This window comes from Salvelinus fontinalis, unplaced genomic scaffold, assembly GCF_029448725.1.
Source record: "Salvelinus fontinalis isolate EN_2023a unplaced genomic scaffold, ASM2944872v1 scaffold_0203, whole genome shotgun sequence".
Classification (NCBI taxonomy): Eukaryota; Metazoa; Chordata; class Actinopteri; order Salmoniformes; family Salmonidae; genus Salvelinus; species Salvelinus fontinalis.
This window is the reverse complement of record NW_026600412.1, coordinates 273,119-288,230: the sequence shown is the minus strand read 5'-3', so window position 1 is coordinate 288,230 and position 15,112 is coordinate 273,119. Positions and strand designations below refer to the sequence as shown.

Below are 15,112 nucleotides of genomic sequence, written 5' to 3'. Positions count from 1 at the left end.
ATCTCCATGGTAACAGTGATAGAATTACATTCAGAACATATAATAGTATCTCTATGGTAACAGTGATAGAATTACATTCAGAACATATAATAGTATCTCTATGGTAACAGTGATAGAATTACATTCAGAACATATAATAGTATCTCTATGGTAACAGTGATAGAATGACATTCAGAACATATAATAGTATCTCTATGGTAACAGTGATAGAATTACATTCAGAACATATAATAGTATCTCTATGGTAACAGTGATAGAATTACATTCAGAACATATCCGTATCTCTATGGTAACAGTGATATAATTACATTCAGAACATATAATAGTATCTCTATGGTAACAGTGATAGAATTACATTCAGAACATATAATAGTATCTCTATGGTAACAGTGATAGAATTACATTCAGAACATATAATAGTATCTCTATGGTAACAGTGATAGAATGACATTCAGAACATATAATAGTATCTCTATGGTAACAGTGATAGAATTACATTCAGAACATATAATAGTATCTCTATGGTAACAGTGATAGAATTACATTCAGAACATATAATAGTATCTCTATGGTAACAGTGATATAATTACATTCAGAACATATAATAGTATCTCTATGGTAACAGTGATAGAATTACATTCAGAACATATAATAGTATCTCTATGGTAACAGTGATAGAATTACATTCAGAACATATAATAGTATCTCTATGGTAACAGTGATAGAATGACATTCAGAACATATAATAGTATCTCTATGGTAACAGTGATATAATTACATTCAGAACATATAATAGTATCTCTATGGTAACAGTGATAGAATGACATTCAGAACATATAATAGTATCTCTATGGTAACAGTGATAGAATGACATTCAGAACATATAATAGTATCTCTATGGTAACAGTGATAGAATTACATTCAGAACATATAATAGTATCTCTATGGTAACAGTGATAGAATTACATTCAGAACATATCCGTATCTCTATGGTAACAGTGATAGAATTACATTCAGAACATATAATAGTATCTCTATGGTAACAGTGATAGAATTACATTCAGAACATATAATAGTATCTCTATGGTAACAGCAATAGAATTACATTCAGAACATATAATAGTATCTCTATGGTAACAGTGATAGAATTACATTCAGAACATATAATAATATCTCCATGGTAACAGTGATAGAATTACATTCAGAACATATAATAGTATCTCTATGGTAACAGTGATAGAATTACATTCAGAACATATAATAGTATCTCTATGGTAACAGTGATAGAATTACATTCAGAACATATAATAGTATCTCTATGGTAACAGTGATAGAATTACATTCAGAACATATAATAGTATCTCTATGGTAACAGTGATAGAATTACATTCAGAACATATAATAGTATCTCTATGGTAACAGTGATAGAATTACATTCAGAACATATAATAGTATCTCTATGGTAACAGTGATAGAATTACATTCAGAACATATAATAATATCTCCATGGTAACAGTGATAGAATTACATTCAGAACATATAATAGTATCTCTATGGTAACAGTGATAGAATTACATTCAGAACATATAATAGTATCTCTATGGTACCATTATAACCCTCACTACCATTATAACCCTCATTACCATTACAACCCTCACTACCATTTCAACCCTCATTACCATTACAACCCTCATTACCATTATAACCCTCACTACCATTACAACCCTCATTACCATTACAACTCTCACTACCATTATAACCCTCATTACCATTATAACCCTCACTACCATTTCAACCCTCATTACCATTACAACCCTCATTATCATTACAACCATTACAACTCTCATTACCATTATAACCCTCATTACCATTACAACCCTCATTACCATTATAACCCTCACTACCATTACAACCCTCATTACCATTACAACTCTCATTACCATTATAACCCTCATTACCATTACAACCCTCACTACCATTATAACCCTCATTACCATTATAACCCTCACTACCATTACAACCCTCATTACCATTACAACCATCATTACCATTATAACCCTCATTACCATTACAACCCTCACTACCATTATAACCCTCATTACCATTATAACCCTCACTACCATTACAACCCTCATTACCATTACAACCATCATTACCATTACAACCCTCGTTACCATTACAACCCAAATTACCATTATAACCCTCATTACCATTACAACCCTCATTTCCATTATAACCCTCATTACCATTACAACCCTCATTACCATTATAACCCTCACTACCATTACAACCCTCATTACCATAACAACCCTCACTACCATTACGACTCTCATTACCATTACAACCCTCATTACCATTACAACTCTCATTACCATTATAACCCTCACTACCATTACAACCCTCATTACCATTACAACCCTCATTACCATTATAACCCTCACTACCATTATAACCCTCATTACCATTACAACCCTCATTACCATTATAACCCTCACTACCATTATAACCCTCATTACCATTACAACCCTCATTACCATTATAACCCTCACTACCATTATAACCCTCATTACCAGTATAACCCTCACTACCATTATAACCCTCATTACCATTACAACCCTCACTACCATTACAACTCTCATTACCATTACAACCCTCACTACCATTATAACCCTCATTACCATTACAACCCTCATTACCATTATAACCCTCACTACCATTATAACCCTCATTACCATTACAACCCTCACTACCATTACAACCCTCATTACCATAACAACCCTCACTACCATTACGACTCTCATTACCATTACAACCCTCATTACCATTACAACTCTCATTACCATTATAACCCTCATTACCATTACAACCCTCACTACCATTATAACCCTCATTACCATTATAACCCTCATTACCATTACAACCCTCACTACCATTATAACCCTCATTACCATTATAACCCTCATTACCATTACAACCCTCACTACCATTACAACCCTCACTACCATTACAACTCTCATTACCATTACAACCCTCACTACCATTACAACCCTCATTACCATTACAACCCTCATTACCATTATAACCCTGATAATCATTAGTCTAACAGTAATGATAGTTTGTTGATATGGTGAGAGCATCTGTACCCAGATCATCCAAAGAACCTTCCAGAACTATTTCTCATGGAATTGTAAAGATTCCTCACTCCAGAAGAAATTCTTCCAACTGGGTTATAACCCTTATAACCATTATTACCAGTATTACCATTATTACCATTAGTACCCTCATAACCATTATAACCATTATTACCATTATTACCCTCATAACCATTATTACCCTCATAACCATTATTGCCATTATTACCAGAGTGTAGTTGACAGTTTGTTGATATGGTGAGAGCATCTGGACCCAGATCATCCAAAGATCCATCCAGAACTATTTATTAATGATTTGTAAAGATCCTCATTCCTCACTGATTTCAAGATACTTCCTACAGGGGTTAGGGGGTGGAGTAGCATTTTGGGTAGTGGTAGGGTTAGGGTTAGGGTTAGGATTAGGGGTAATGGTAGGGTTAGGGGTAGGGGTAATGGTAATGGTAGGGGTAGGGGTAATGGTAGGGTTGGGGGTAGGGGTAATGGTAGGGTTAGGGGTAGGGGTAATGGTAGGGTTAGGGGTAGGGGTAATGGTAGGGGTAGGGGTAATGGTAGGGTTAGGGGTAGGGGTAATGGTAGGGGTATTGGTAGGGGTAATGGTAGGGTTAGGGGTAGGGGTAGGGGTAGGGTTGACACCAGTTGGACACTGCTTTGGGAACACCTGGACACCACCACCTGAGAAGTTTGGGTTCGGGTTTGGGTTCGGGTTCAACTTGTCATACAGCTCTGCCAAGGTATATGAGGGCATTTTTTTCCCCTTGTCCTCCTTTTTGTTCTCCCCCCAGTGTGCTTCAGCCATCCACTGTCTCAGGTTGTTGTTGTAACAGCAGTAGGCTGTCCACAGGATATCTGGGATGTTCACTCTGTTGTTCAGTGTGTTGCTCTTACTGGGAACTGCTCCAGTCACCACATAGGCCTTTATCTTCCTGTTGTTACTAAAACAGTCCGTCATCAGCTTTTCTCTGACATTTTCCTCCATATCATTCCAGCTTCCCCCGTTGAAGGACACCACCTGGGGAACGATGTTGGTCAGGGTAAAGGTGGACTTCTGAGTTTCCAAGTCATGAGCATGTGAACATGGGAAGAGGTGACCTCTGTTCACCCCTTTATTTGGTATCGAGTTCTTATAGTCGTAGTTCCCAGCCTGGTGTTGGTATTCAATCTCTTTACTGTCCTTTTGCATTTCAGGGTTGTTCACCCCGTTGAGCTGCAGGAAACAACAGTCATACATGAATTAATTCACAAGTTTTCTGTTCAATAAACCCTCTTTTCAGGGGGGAGGTTCACAATCCACAATCAAGTCTCTATACCCTCCATAGTGGTAGTTGTATATTCTGTAACATAACTGTTTGTGATATACAGCAGTAAACAAATACACATGTTATGTAATATGATCCAACCTGGGGCTCTATCATCCAGCGTTGATTTTTTGGTCTGCAGTTTGTAGGAGGACCAGAGAAGGTTTAGGCTGAGAACACAGGGATCCTGTTGGTCGTGTCGTAGAGAGTTGCAAACCTGTAGATGTTGTTGAACAACTGACAGATCGGCTTGTAGCGGTTCTGGTCCCGGACTGTCCCACCATCCAAAATACCTGGGAGATTTGGAGTTGTTCCCCCCAGGAAGAACTCTGTGCACTCTGGAACATCACTGAACTTCTCCACTACATGAGAGAGAGCAGGAGGAAGGAGAGAGAGAAGGAGGAGAGTAGAGAGATGATTCAATACCCCCATCATCACCTGAAGACTTTACACTACAGAGACAAAGATGAAGTTACAGAGACCAGTTGGTAGACTGGAGACTGTTGATCTGAGTCAGGACAGACTGATTTAAATAGTTATTACAGAGACCAGTTGGTAGACTGGAGACTGCTGAGCTGAGTCAGGACAGACTGATTTAAATAGGTTTTCAGAGACTCCTCCTTCATGTGTCAAGACAGAAAGGGTTGATTTGCATAAACCCCTCTGTATGTTTCCATGGAAACTGCTGTAACAAATAACATGTGACTCACCTCCTGTAGTTTCTAACACGTATGGACCCAGAACTTAATCACACAAGATTATAGTTCTGGGTTAATGAGATTAGACTGCTCTAAATAGTGACTGCATCCACACTTTGGTTCTGGTAGAAAAACGTTTTAGGATAAAAACATGACTTTACTCAGCATAGAGTCTGTCAGAAGATACACATCCCACTATTACAACAGTGGGACTGTTCTGGGATTACGGTTGCTGAGTTCACATTCATTAATATCCCACAAGGCTTAGCGACTCTGACTCAATTACAGATATGTAATATACTGAATGAAACGGAGGAAGATGTGTCCAACTGAATGAAACGGAGGAAGATGTGTCCAACTGAATGAAACGGAGGAAGATGTGTCCAACTGAATGAAACGGAGGAAGATGTGTCCAACTGAATGAAACGGAGGAAGATGTGTCCAACTGAATGAAATGGAGGAAGATGTGTCCAACTGAATGAAACGGAGGAAGATGTGTCCAACTGAATGAAACGGAGGAAGATGTGTCCAACTGAATGAAACGGAGGAAGATGTGTCCAACTGAATGAAACGGAGGAAGATGTGTCCAACTGAATGAAACGGAGGAAGATGTGTCCAACTGAATGAAACGGGGGAAGATGTGAACAACTGAATGAAACGGAGGAAGATATGAACAACTGAATGAAATGGAGGAAGATGTGAACAACTGAATGAAATGGAGGAAGATGTGTACAACTGAATGAAATGGAGGAAGATGTGTCCAACTGAATGAAATGGAGGAAGATGTGAACAACTGAATGAAACGGAGGAAGATGTGTCCAACTGAATGAAACGGAGGAAGATGTGTCCAACTGAATGAAACAGAGGAAGCAATCAAATATCAATCAACTTCTTTTGGCCTCTAACACACTTAATGGAAACCAGAAGATGTTATTAATGGTTTCATTTATAGGTGTTGTTTATGTTGGTGTATTCTGTGGTCTGACCACTGCTGAGTTTATTTCCAGTAAATAAAGTAGGTCACAGTAAGAGTTGACACAAGGCTGTGTATGTAGTGTTAGAAAATGTGGTTCCTAACAACACTGTGGTCAGAGCAGCACTGGACTGTTTAACACCTCAGACTCAGCAGCTGTAGATTCTTCAGTTGAGGCCTTTTCTCAGTAAGAGTAGAGGAGACTGGGGAACAAACTAACACTTTTAGACTTTAGTTTATTATGAAAATATTATTTAAGACATTAGTAAAATTTTTATGCAAACATATGTCGGCTACCATTACACACTAAGTATGTTCTTGAAATCCTTTATTTCAGGAAAACATTATATTTGTTCAACACGCGTGTGGGGAGGAGTTCCCCTTTCTGTCCAATGAGGTCATTTCTGGACAATATTTCAGCAAGTAAAATGATGGTTCTACTTTAGAATGTGGAACACACAGCCAATAGGGAGGTTTGATTGTTACACATGATAAATAGTCACACCTGTTCCACATACAGAGGAGTTTATCCAACCCTCCTTGTCCAGTCTTGACCACTAATTATACCAGACAGGACTCATCTTCATACAGAGGGGTTGATCCAACCCTCCTTGTCCAGTCTTGACCACTAATTATACCAGACAGGACTCATCTTCATAGAGAGGAGTTTATCCAACCCTCCTTGTCCAGTCTTGACCACTAATTATACCAGACAGGACTAACTCGAGGCCAGTTCCTCTGATTACTTCAGACACATCTTCTTCCACAAATCATCACATAAAAGTTAATAATTTAGTTAGATAATGTTTACCCAGTGGCATCCTGAGACATTGATAGATCCTGAGAAAAGCAACTCTCAAAGTAATGACTAACTGATGACCTCTGACCCTGTTCTGCTTCCATCTTTTATATGAATATAACAGCAGAGGTTGGGTACTGTGGTAGTATAAATACACATATCAGAGGGTTGGGTACTGTGGTAGTATAAATACACATAGCAGAGGGTACTGTGGTAGTATAAATACACATATCAGTGGGTACTGTGGTAGTATAAATACACATATCAGAGGGTTGGGTACTGTGGTAGTATAAATACACATACCAGAGGGTACTGTGGTAGTATAAATACACATATCAGTGGGTACTGTGGTAGTATAAATACACACATCAGAGGGTCCTGTGGTAGTATAAATACACATATCAGAGGGTACTGTGGTAGTATAAATACACATATCAGAGGGTACTGTGGTAGTATAAATACACATATCAGAGGGTACTGTGGTAGTATAAATACACATATCAGTGGGTACTGTGGTAGTATAAATACACATATCAGAGGGTTGGGTACTGTGGTAGTATAAATATACATAACAGAGGGTACTGTGGTAGTATAAATACACATATCAGGGGGTACTGTGGTAGTATAAATACACATATCAGAGGGTTGGGTACTGTGGTAGTATAAATACACATATCAGAGGGTACTGTGGTAGTATAAATACACATATCAGAGGGTACTGTGGTAGTATAAATACACATATCAGAGGGTTGGGTACTGTGGTAGTATAAATACACATATCAGAGGGTACTGTGGTAGTATAAATACACATATCAGAGGGTACTGTGGTAGTATAAATACACATATCAGAGGGTACTGTGGTAGTATAAATACACATATCAGAGGGTTGGGTACTGTGGTAGTATAAATACACATATCAGGGGGTACTGTGGTAGTATAAATACACACATCAGAGGGTACTGTGGTAGTATAAATACACATATCAGAGGGTTGGGTACTGTGGTAGTATAAATACACATATCAGAGGGTTGGGTACTGTGGTAGTATAAATACACATATCAGAGGGTTGGGTACTGTGGTAGTATAAATACACATATCAGAGGGTTGGGTACTGTGGTAGTATAAATACACATATCAGAGGGTACTGTGGTAGTATAAATACACATATCAGAGGGTTGGGTACTGTGGTAGTATAAATACACATATCAGAGGGTACTGTGGTAGTATAAATACACATATCAGAGGGTACTGTGGTAGTATAAATACACATATCAGTGGGTACTGTGGTAGTATAAATACACATATCAGAGGGTTGGGTACTGTGGTAGTATAAATACACATATCAGTGGGTACTGTGGTAGTATAAATACACATATCAGAGGGTTGGGTACTGTGGTAGTATAAATACACACATCAGAGGGTCCTGTGGTAGTATAACTACACATATCAGTGGGTACTGTGGTAGTATAAATACACATATCAAAGGGTTGGGTACTGTGGTAGTATAAATACACATATCAGAGGGTACTGTGGTAGTATAAATACACATATCAGAGGGTACTGTGGTAGTATAAATACACATATCAGTGGGTACTGTGGTAGTATAAATACACATATCAGAGGGTTGGGTACTGTGGTAGTATAAATACACATATCAGAGGGTACTGTGGTAGTATAAATACACATATCAGGGGGTACTGTGGTAGTATAAATACACATATCAGAGGGTACTGTGGTGGTATAAATACACATATCAGAGGATACTGTGGTAGAATAAATACACATATCAGAGGGTACTGTGGTAGTATAAATACATATATCAGAATGTTGGGTACTGTGGTAGTATAAATACACATATCAGAGGGTACTGTGGTAGTATAAATACACATATCAGAGGGTACTGTGGTAGTATAAATACACATATCAGAGGGTACTGTGGTGGTATAAATACACATATCAGAGGGTACTGTGGTAGTATAAATACACACATCAGAGGGTACTTTGGTAGTATAAATACACATATCAGAGGGTTGGGTACTGTGGTAGTATAAATACACATATCAGAGGGTTGGGTACTGTGGTAGTATAAATACACATATCAGAGGGTTGGGTACTGTGGTAGTATAAATACACATATCAGAGGGTTGGGTACTGTGGTACTATAAATACACATATCAGAGGGTACTGTGGTAGTATAAATACACATATCAGAGGGTACTGTGGTAGTATAAATACACATATCAGAGGGTACTGTGGTAGTATAAATACACATATGCTGAGTTTATTTCCAGTAACTGAAGTAGTTCACAGTAAGAGTTGACACAAGGCTGTGTATGTAGAGTTAGAAAATGTGGTTCCTAACAACACTGTGGTCAGAGCAGCACTGGACTGTTTAACACCTCACACTCAGCAGCTGTAGATTCTTCAGTTGAGGCCTTTTCTCAGTAAGAGTAGATGAGACTGGGGAACAAACTAACACTTTTAGACTTTAGTTTATTATGAAAATATTATTTAAGTTAGGTAAAGGATAACAACAACAAGATAAAGGCCTATGTGGTGACTGGAGTGCCCAGCAACAACAAACTGAAGAAGCGAGTGAACATCCCAGATCTCCTGTGGACAGCCTACTGCTGTTACAACAACAAGAACAAAGAGTGGATGGCCCAAGCACACTGGGGGGAGAACGGACCGGACACCAAGGGGAAAACATTGAACCTGGAAACCTTGGGAGAAATCGAACACAAGTTGAAGAACAGCTACAATGACAAAGTCAATGTGTTCACAAAAAAATGTCCAAGAACCGTTATTCTGAGTGTATTAGAGGACGAGACAGGGAGGTACTTAGAGAGTGTAGAACAGGATGAGACAGGGAGGAACAGAGAGAGAGAGTAGAACAGGATGAGACAGGGAGGAACAGAGAGAGAGTAGAACAGGATGAGACAGGGAGGAACAGAGAGAGAGTAGAACAGGATGAGACAGGGAGGAACAGAGAGAGAGAGTAGAACAGGATGAGACAGGGAGGAACAGAGAGAGAGAGTAGAACAGGATGAGACAGGGAGGAACAGAGAGAGAGAGAGTAGAACAGGATGAGACAGGGAGGAACAGAGAGAGAGAGTAGAACAGGATGAGACAAGGAGGAACAGAGAGAGAGTAGAACAGGATGAGACAGGGAGGAACAGAGAGAGAGTAGAACAGGATGAGACAGGGAGGAACAGAGAGAGAGAGTAGAACAGGATGAGACAGGGAGGAACAGAGAGAGAGTAGAACAGGATGAGACAGGGAGGAACAGAGAGAGTAGAACAGGATGAGACAGGGAGGAACAGAGAGAGAGAGTAGAACAGGATGAGACAGGGAGGAACAGAGAGAGAGAGTAGAACATGATGAGACAGGGAGGAACAGAGAGAGAGAGTAGAACAGGATGAGACAAGGAGGAACAGAGAGAGAGTAGAACAGGATGAGACAGGGAGGAACAGAGAGAGAGTAGAACAGGATGAGACAGGGAGGAACAGAGAGAGAGAGTAGAACAGGATGAGACAGGGAGGAAGAGAGAGAATAGAACAGGATGAGACAGGGAGGAACAGAGAGAGAGTAGAACAGGATGAGACAAGGAGGAACAGAGAGAGAGAGTAGAACAGGATGAGACAGGGAGGGACTTAGAGAGTGTAGAAGAGGATGAGACAGGAGGAACAGAGAGAGAGAGTAGAACAGGATGAGACAGGGAGGAACAGAGAGAGTAGAAGAGGATGAGACAGGGAGGGACTTAGAGAGTGTAGAAGAGGATAAGACAGGGAGGAACAGAGAGAGAGAGTAGAACAGGATGAGACAGGGAGGAACAGAGAGAGAGAGTAGAACAGGATGAGACAAGGAGGAACAGAGAGAGAGTAGAACAGGAAGGACAGGGAGGAACAGAGAGAGAGAGTAGAACAGGATGAAACAGGGAGGAACAGAGAGAGAGAGTAGAACAGGATGAGACAAGGAGGAACAGAGAGAGAGTAGAACAGGATGAGACAGGGAGGAACAGAGAGAGTAGAACAGGATGAGACAGGGAGGAACAGAGAGAGAGAGTAGAACAGGATGAGACAGGGAGGAACAGAGAGAGAGAGTAGAACAGGATGAGACAAGGAGGAACAGAGAGAGAGTAGAACAGGATGAGACAGGGAGGAACAGAGAGAGAGTAGAACAGGATGAGACAGGGAGGAACAGAGAGAGAGAGTAGAACAGGATGAGACAGGGAGGAACAGAGAGAGAGAGTAGAACAGGATGAGACAGGGAGGAACAGAGAGAATAGAACAGGATGAGACAGGGAGGAACAGAGAGAGAGAGTAGAACAGGATGAGACAAGGAGGAACAGAGAGAGAGTAGAACAGGATGAGACAGGGAGGAACAGAGAGAGAGTAGAACAGGATGAGACAGGGAGGAACAGAGAGAGAGAGTAGAACAGGATGAGACAGGGAGGAACAGAGAGAGAGAGTAGAACAGGATGAGACAGGGAGGAACAGAGAGAATAGAACAGGATGAGACAGGGAGGAACAGAGAGAGTAGAACAGGGTGAGACAGGGAGGGACTTAGAGAGTGTAGAACAGGATGAGACAGGGAGGGACTTAGAGAGTGTAGAAGAGGATGAGACAGGGGAAAAGAGGAGCGGGGAGCTGAGCATAAAGATGGTGAAAGCAACAGGGGATGTGATGAGGAGGATGGATGTGATTGTGACTGTGATGAAAAGTGATGAGTTTTGTCCAGTGGTCATTCCCACAACTATTGAGTACACATTCCCTTCGTTACAAGGGTTATAAGGGTTTAATGGTTATAAGGGTTAAATAATAATGGTTATAAGGGTTAAATAATAATGGTTATAAGGGTTAAATAATAATGGTTATAAGGGTTAAGTTATAATGGTTATAATGGTTATAAGGGTTTAGTTACAAGGGTTATAATGGTTATAGTGGTTATAATGGTTATAAGGGTTAAGTTATAATGGTTATAAGGGTTAAGTTATAATGGTTATAAGGGTTAAATAATAATGGTTATAAGGGTTAAGTTATAATGGTTATAATGGTTATAAGGGTTTAGTTACAAGGGTTATAATGGTTATAGTGGTTATAATGGTTATAAGGGTTAAATAATAATGGTTATAAGGGTTAAATAATAAGGGTTATTATCCAGCATTATAAGGGTTATAATTGTTATAAGGGTTAAGTAATAAGTGTTATAAGCCATGGTTATAATTAAACAAGTTTAAGCGTTATGAAGACAAGCTCTGTTATTTTGGCGACTAAGAAAGTATATTTTAAACCTCCCACTTTGTGCTTGATGTATCAATGTGTCGTTCATACAAATAGAATCTATGAGCAGAATTACTGTTTCCCTACATTTCACCCCCCCTAGCAAATTGAGTCTTAGCCAATGAGCATCAGCCCCTCACATGTGAGTGAAAACTAGTGTGGTGGCAGAATTTGTGTTGAACTGTTGTAACTTCTCAAGGGACATGTTCTGTGTTGGACTGTGATGCCTTTCATAGAGTCCTGGTGTGTCTGGACCTTAAACACAAGGCCATTGTGTTCTGGAACTGTTGCTGGTATAAATAACTGTAACAATCTGATGGTATTATCACCTCCCACTATATAAGGGACATGGAGCCATTTACTCCGGGGGTTCTTCCCTGTGAAATCACAATCATCTCCCCTGCAGCTGCTTGATTAAAGATCTTTCTATTCAATTTAAAAGTCTCTGTCTTGCTCTTTAGATCTAATTTTCCACAACACCAGCAAGAGGCCTGCCCAGCATTATCCAATGAGGTTGCAGGGTGGGCCCAATAGCTCAGTGAGTGAGTGAGTGAGTGAGTGAGTGAGTGAGTGAGTGAGTGAGTGAGTGAGTGAGTGAGTGAGTGAGTAGAAAGACCTGGTGCTCGTATCTGCACATACTGTATATACATTGTGTCTGTCAACTGTATACACAGTTGAAGTGGGAAGTTTACATACACTTAGGTTGGAGTCATTAAAACTCGTTTTTCAACTACGAGGGAGGGAGGGAGGGAGGATGAATGCACTCCACAAATTTCTTGTTAACAAACTATAGTTTTGGCAAGTTGGTTAGGACATCTATTATGTGCATGACTCAAGTAATCTTTCCAACAATTGTTTACAGACAGATTATTTAACTTATAATTCATTGTATCACAATTCCAGTGGGTCAGAAGTTTACATACGCTAAGTTGACTGTGCCTTTAAACAGCTTGGAAAATTACAGAAAATTATGTCATGGCTGTAGAATCTTCTGATAGGCTAATTGACATAATTTGAGTCTATTGGAGGTGTACCTGTGGATGTATTTCAAGACCTACCTTCAAACTCAGTGCCTCGTTGCTTGACATCATGGGAAAATCAAAAGAAATCAGCCAAGACCTCCACAAGTCTGGTTCATCCTTGGGAGCAATTTCCAAACGCCTGAAGGTACCACGTTCATCTGTACAAACAATAGTACGCAAGTATTAACACCATGGGACCACGCAGCCATCATACTGCTTGTCACGTCGTGTGTATAGGTGGCAGGGAAGTCAGGTGAAGGAGAATCGAACTTGGTATAAATGAAGTAGTTTAATAACTTAAAAAAACACAGCTCCAAAACCATAGTATATAATAAAAGCAAAGTGGGTACGAGGATTTGTCGCGCACCAATACAAACTTCACGAGAAACAAACAATCTCTGACAAGGACATGAGGGGAAACAGAGGGTGAAATGCAAAACAGGTAATGAATGGGATTGGAACCAGGTGTGTAGGAAGACAAGACAAACCACTGGAAAATGAAAAATGGATCAATGATGGCTAGAAGACCGGTGACGTTGACCGCAAAGTGCAAATCAATCCCAAAACAACAGCAAAGGACCTTGTGAAGATGCTGGACGAAACAGGTACAACAGTATCTATATCCACACTAAAACGAGTCCTATATCGACATAACCTGAAAGCCCGCCCAGCAAGGAAGAAGCCACTGCTCCAAAACCGCCATAAAAAAGCATGACTACGGTTTGCAACTGCACATGGGGACAAACATCGTACTTTTTGGAGAAATGTCCTCTGGTCTGATGACACAAAAATAGAACTGTTTGGCCATAATGACCACCGTTATGTTTGGAGGAAAAAGGGGGAGGCTTGCAAGCCGAAGAACACCATCCCAACCGTGAAGCACGGGGGTGGCAGCATCATGTTGTGGGGGTGCTTTTCTGCAGGAGGGACTGGTGAACTTCACAAAATAGATGGCATCATGAGGATTGAAAATTGTGTGGATATATTGAAGCAACATCTCAAGACATCAGTCAGGAAGTTAAAGCTTGGTTGCAAATGGGTCTTCCAAATGGACAGTGACTCCAAGAATACTTCCAAAGTTGTGGCAAAATGGCTTAAGGACAACAAAGTCAAGGTATTGGAGTGGCCATCACAAAGCTCTGACCTCAATCCTATAGAAAATGTGTGGGCAGAACTGAAAAAGCGTGGGCGAGCAAGGAGGCCTACAAACCTGACTCAGTTACACCAGCTCTGTCAGGAGGAATGGGCCAAAATTCACCCAACTTATTGTGGGATGCTTGTGGAAGGCTACCCAAAATGTTTGACCCAAGTTAAACAATTTAAAGGCAATGCTACCAAATACTAATTGAGTGTATGTAGTCTTCTGACCCACTGGGAATGTGATGAAAGGAATTAAAGCTGAAATAAATCAATCTCTCTACTATTATTCTGACATTTCACATTCATTAAAATAAGGTGGTGACCTAACTGACCTAAGACAGGGCATTTTTACTAAGATTAAATGTCAGGAATTGTGAAAAAATGATTTTAAAGGTATTTGGCTAAGGTGTATGTAAACTTCTGACTTCAACTGTGTATATATGTATATATATATATGTATGGGTGAATTTATAAAACTCAAACTGGTAATACTCATAACGCAGAGTCTTATTTTCAAAACCTTTTTATTGTGCATTCCTTGTGTTCTGAGACATCTTTCATCCTAAATATAAGTTTAGTGTGAAATACACTACATGACCAAAAGTGTGTGACTGCTGGTCGAACATCTCATTCCAAAATAATGGGCATTAATATGGAGCTGGTCCCCCCTTGGCTGCTATAACAGCCTCCACTCTTCTGGGAAGGCTTTCCACTAGATGTTGGAACATTGCTGCTATAACAGCCTCCACTC

General features: G+C 39.9%; 1 protein-coding gene across 1 annotated transcript; it reads right to left on the bottom strand.

The window, feature by feature from the left end:
- Nucleotides 1–2,738: 2,738 nt before the first annotated feature.
- LOC129844690 (circumsporozoite protein-like) lies at nucleotides 2,739–5,003 on the bottom strand. The gene is made up of 2 exons (XM_055912735.1): nucleotides 4,550–5,003; nucleotides 2,739–4,356 (listed from the first exon to the last, which is right to left on the bottom strand). Exons 1-2 carry the CDS (start codon nucleotides 4,562–4,564, stop codon nucleotides 3,460–3,462), a joined length of 912 nt encoding a protein of 303 aa, XP_055768710.1. The 5' UTR covers nucleotides 4,565–5,003; the 3' UTR covers nucleotides 2,739–3,459.
- Nucleotides 5,004–15,112: the final 10,109 nt, after the last annotated feature.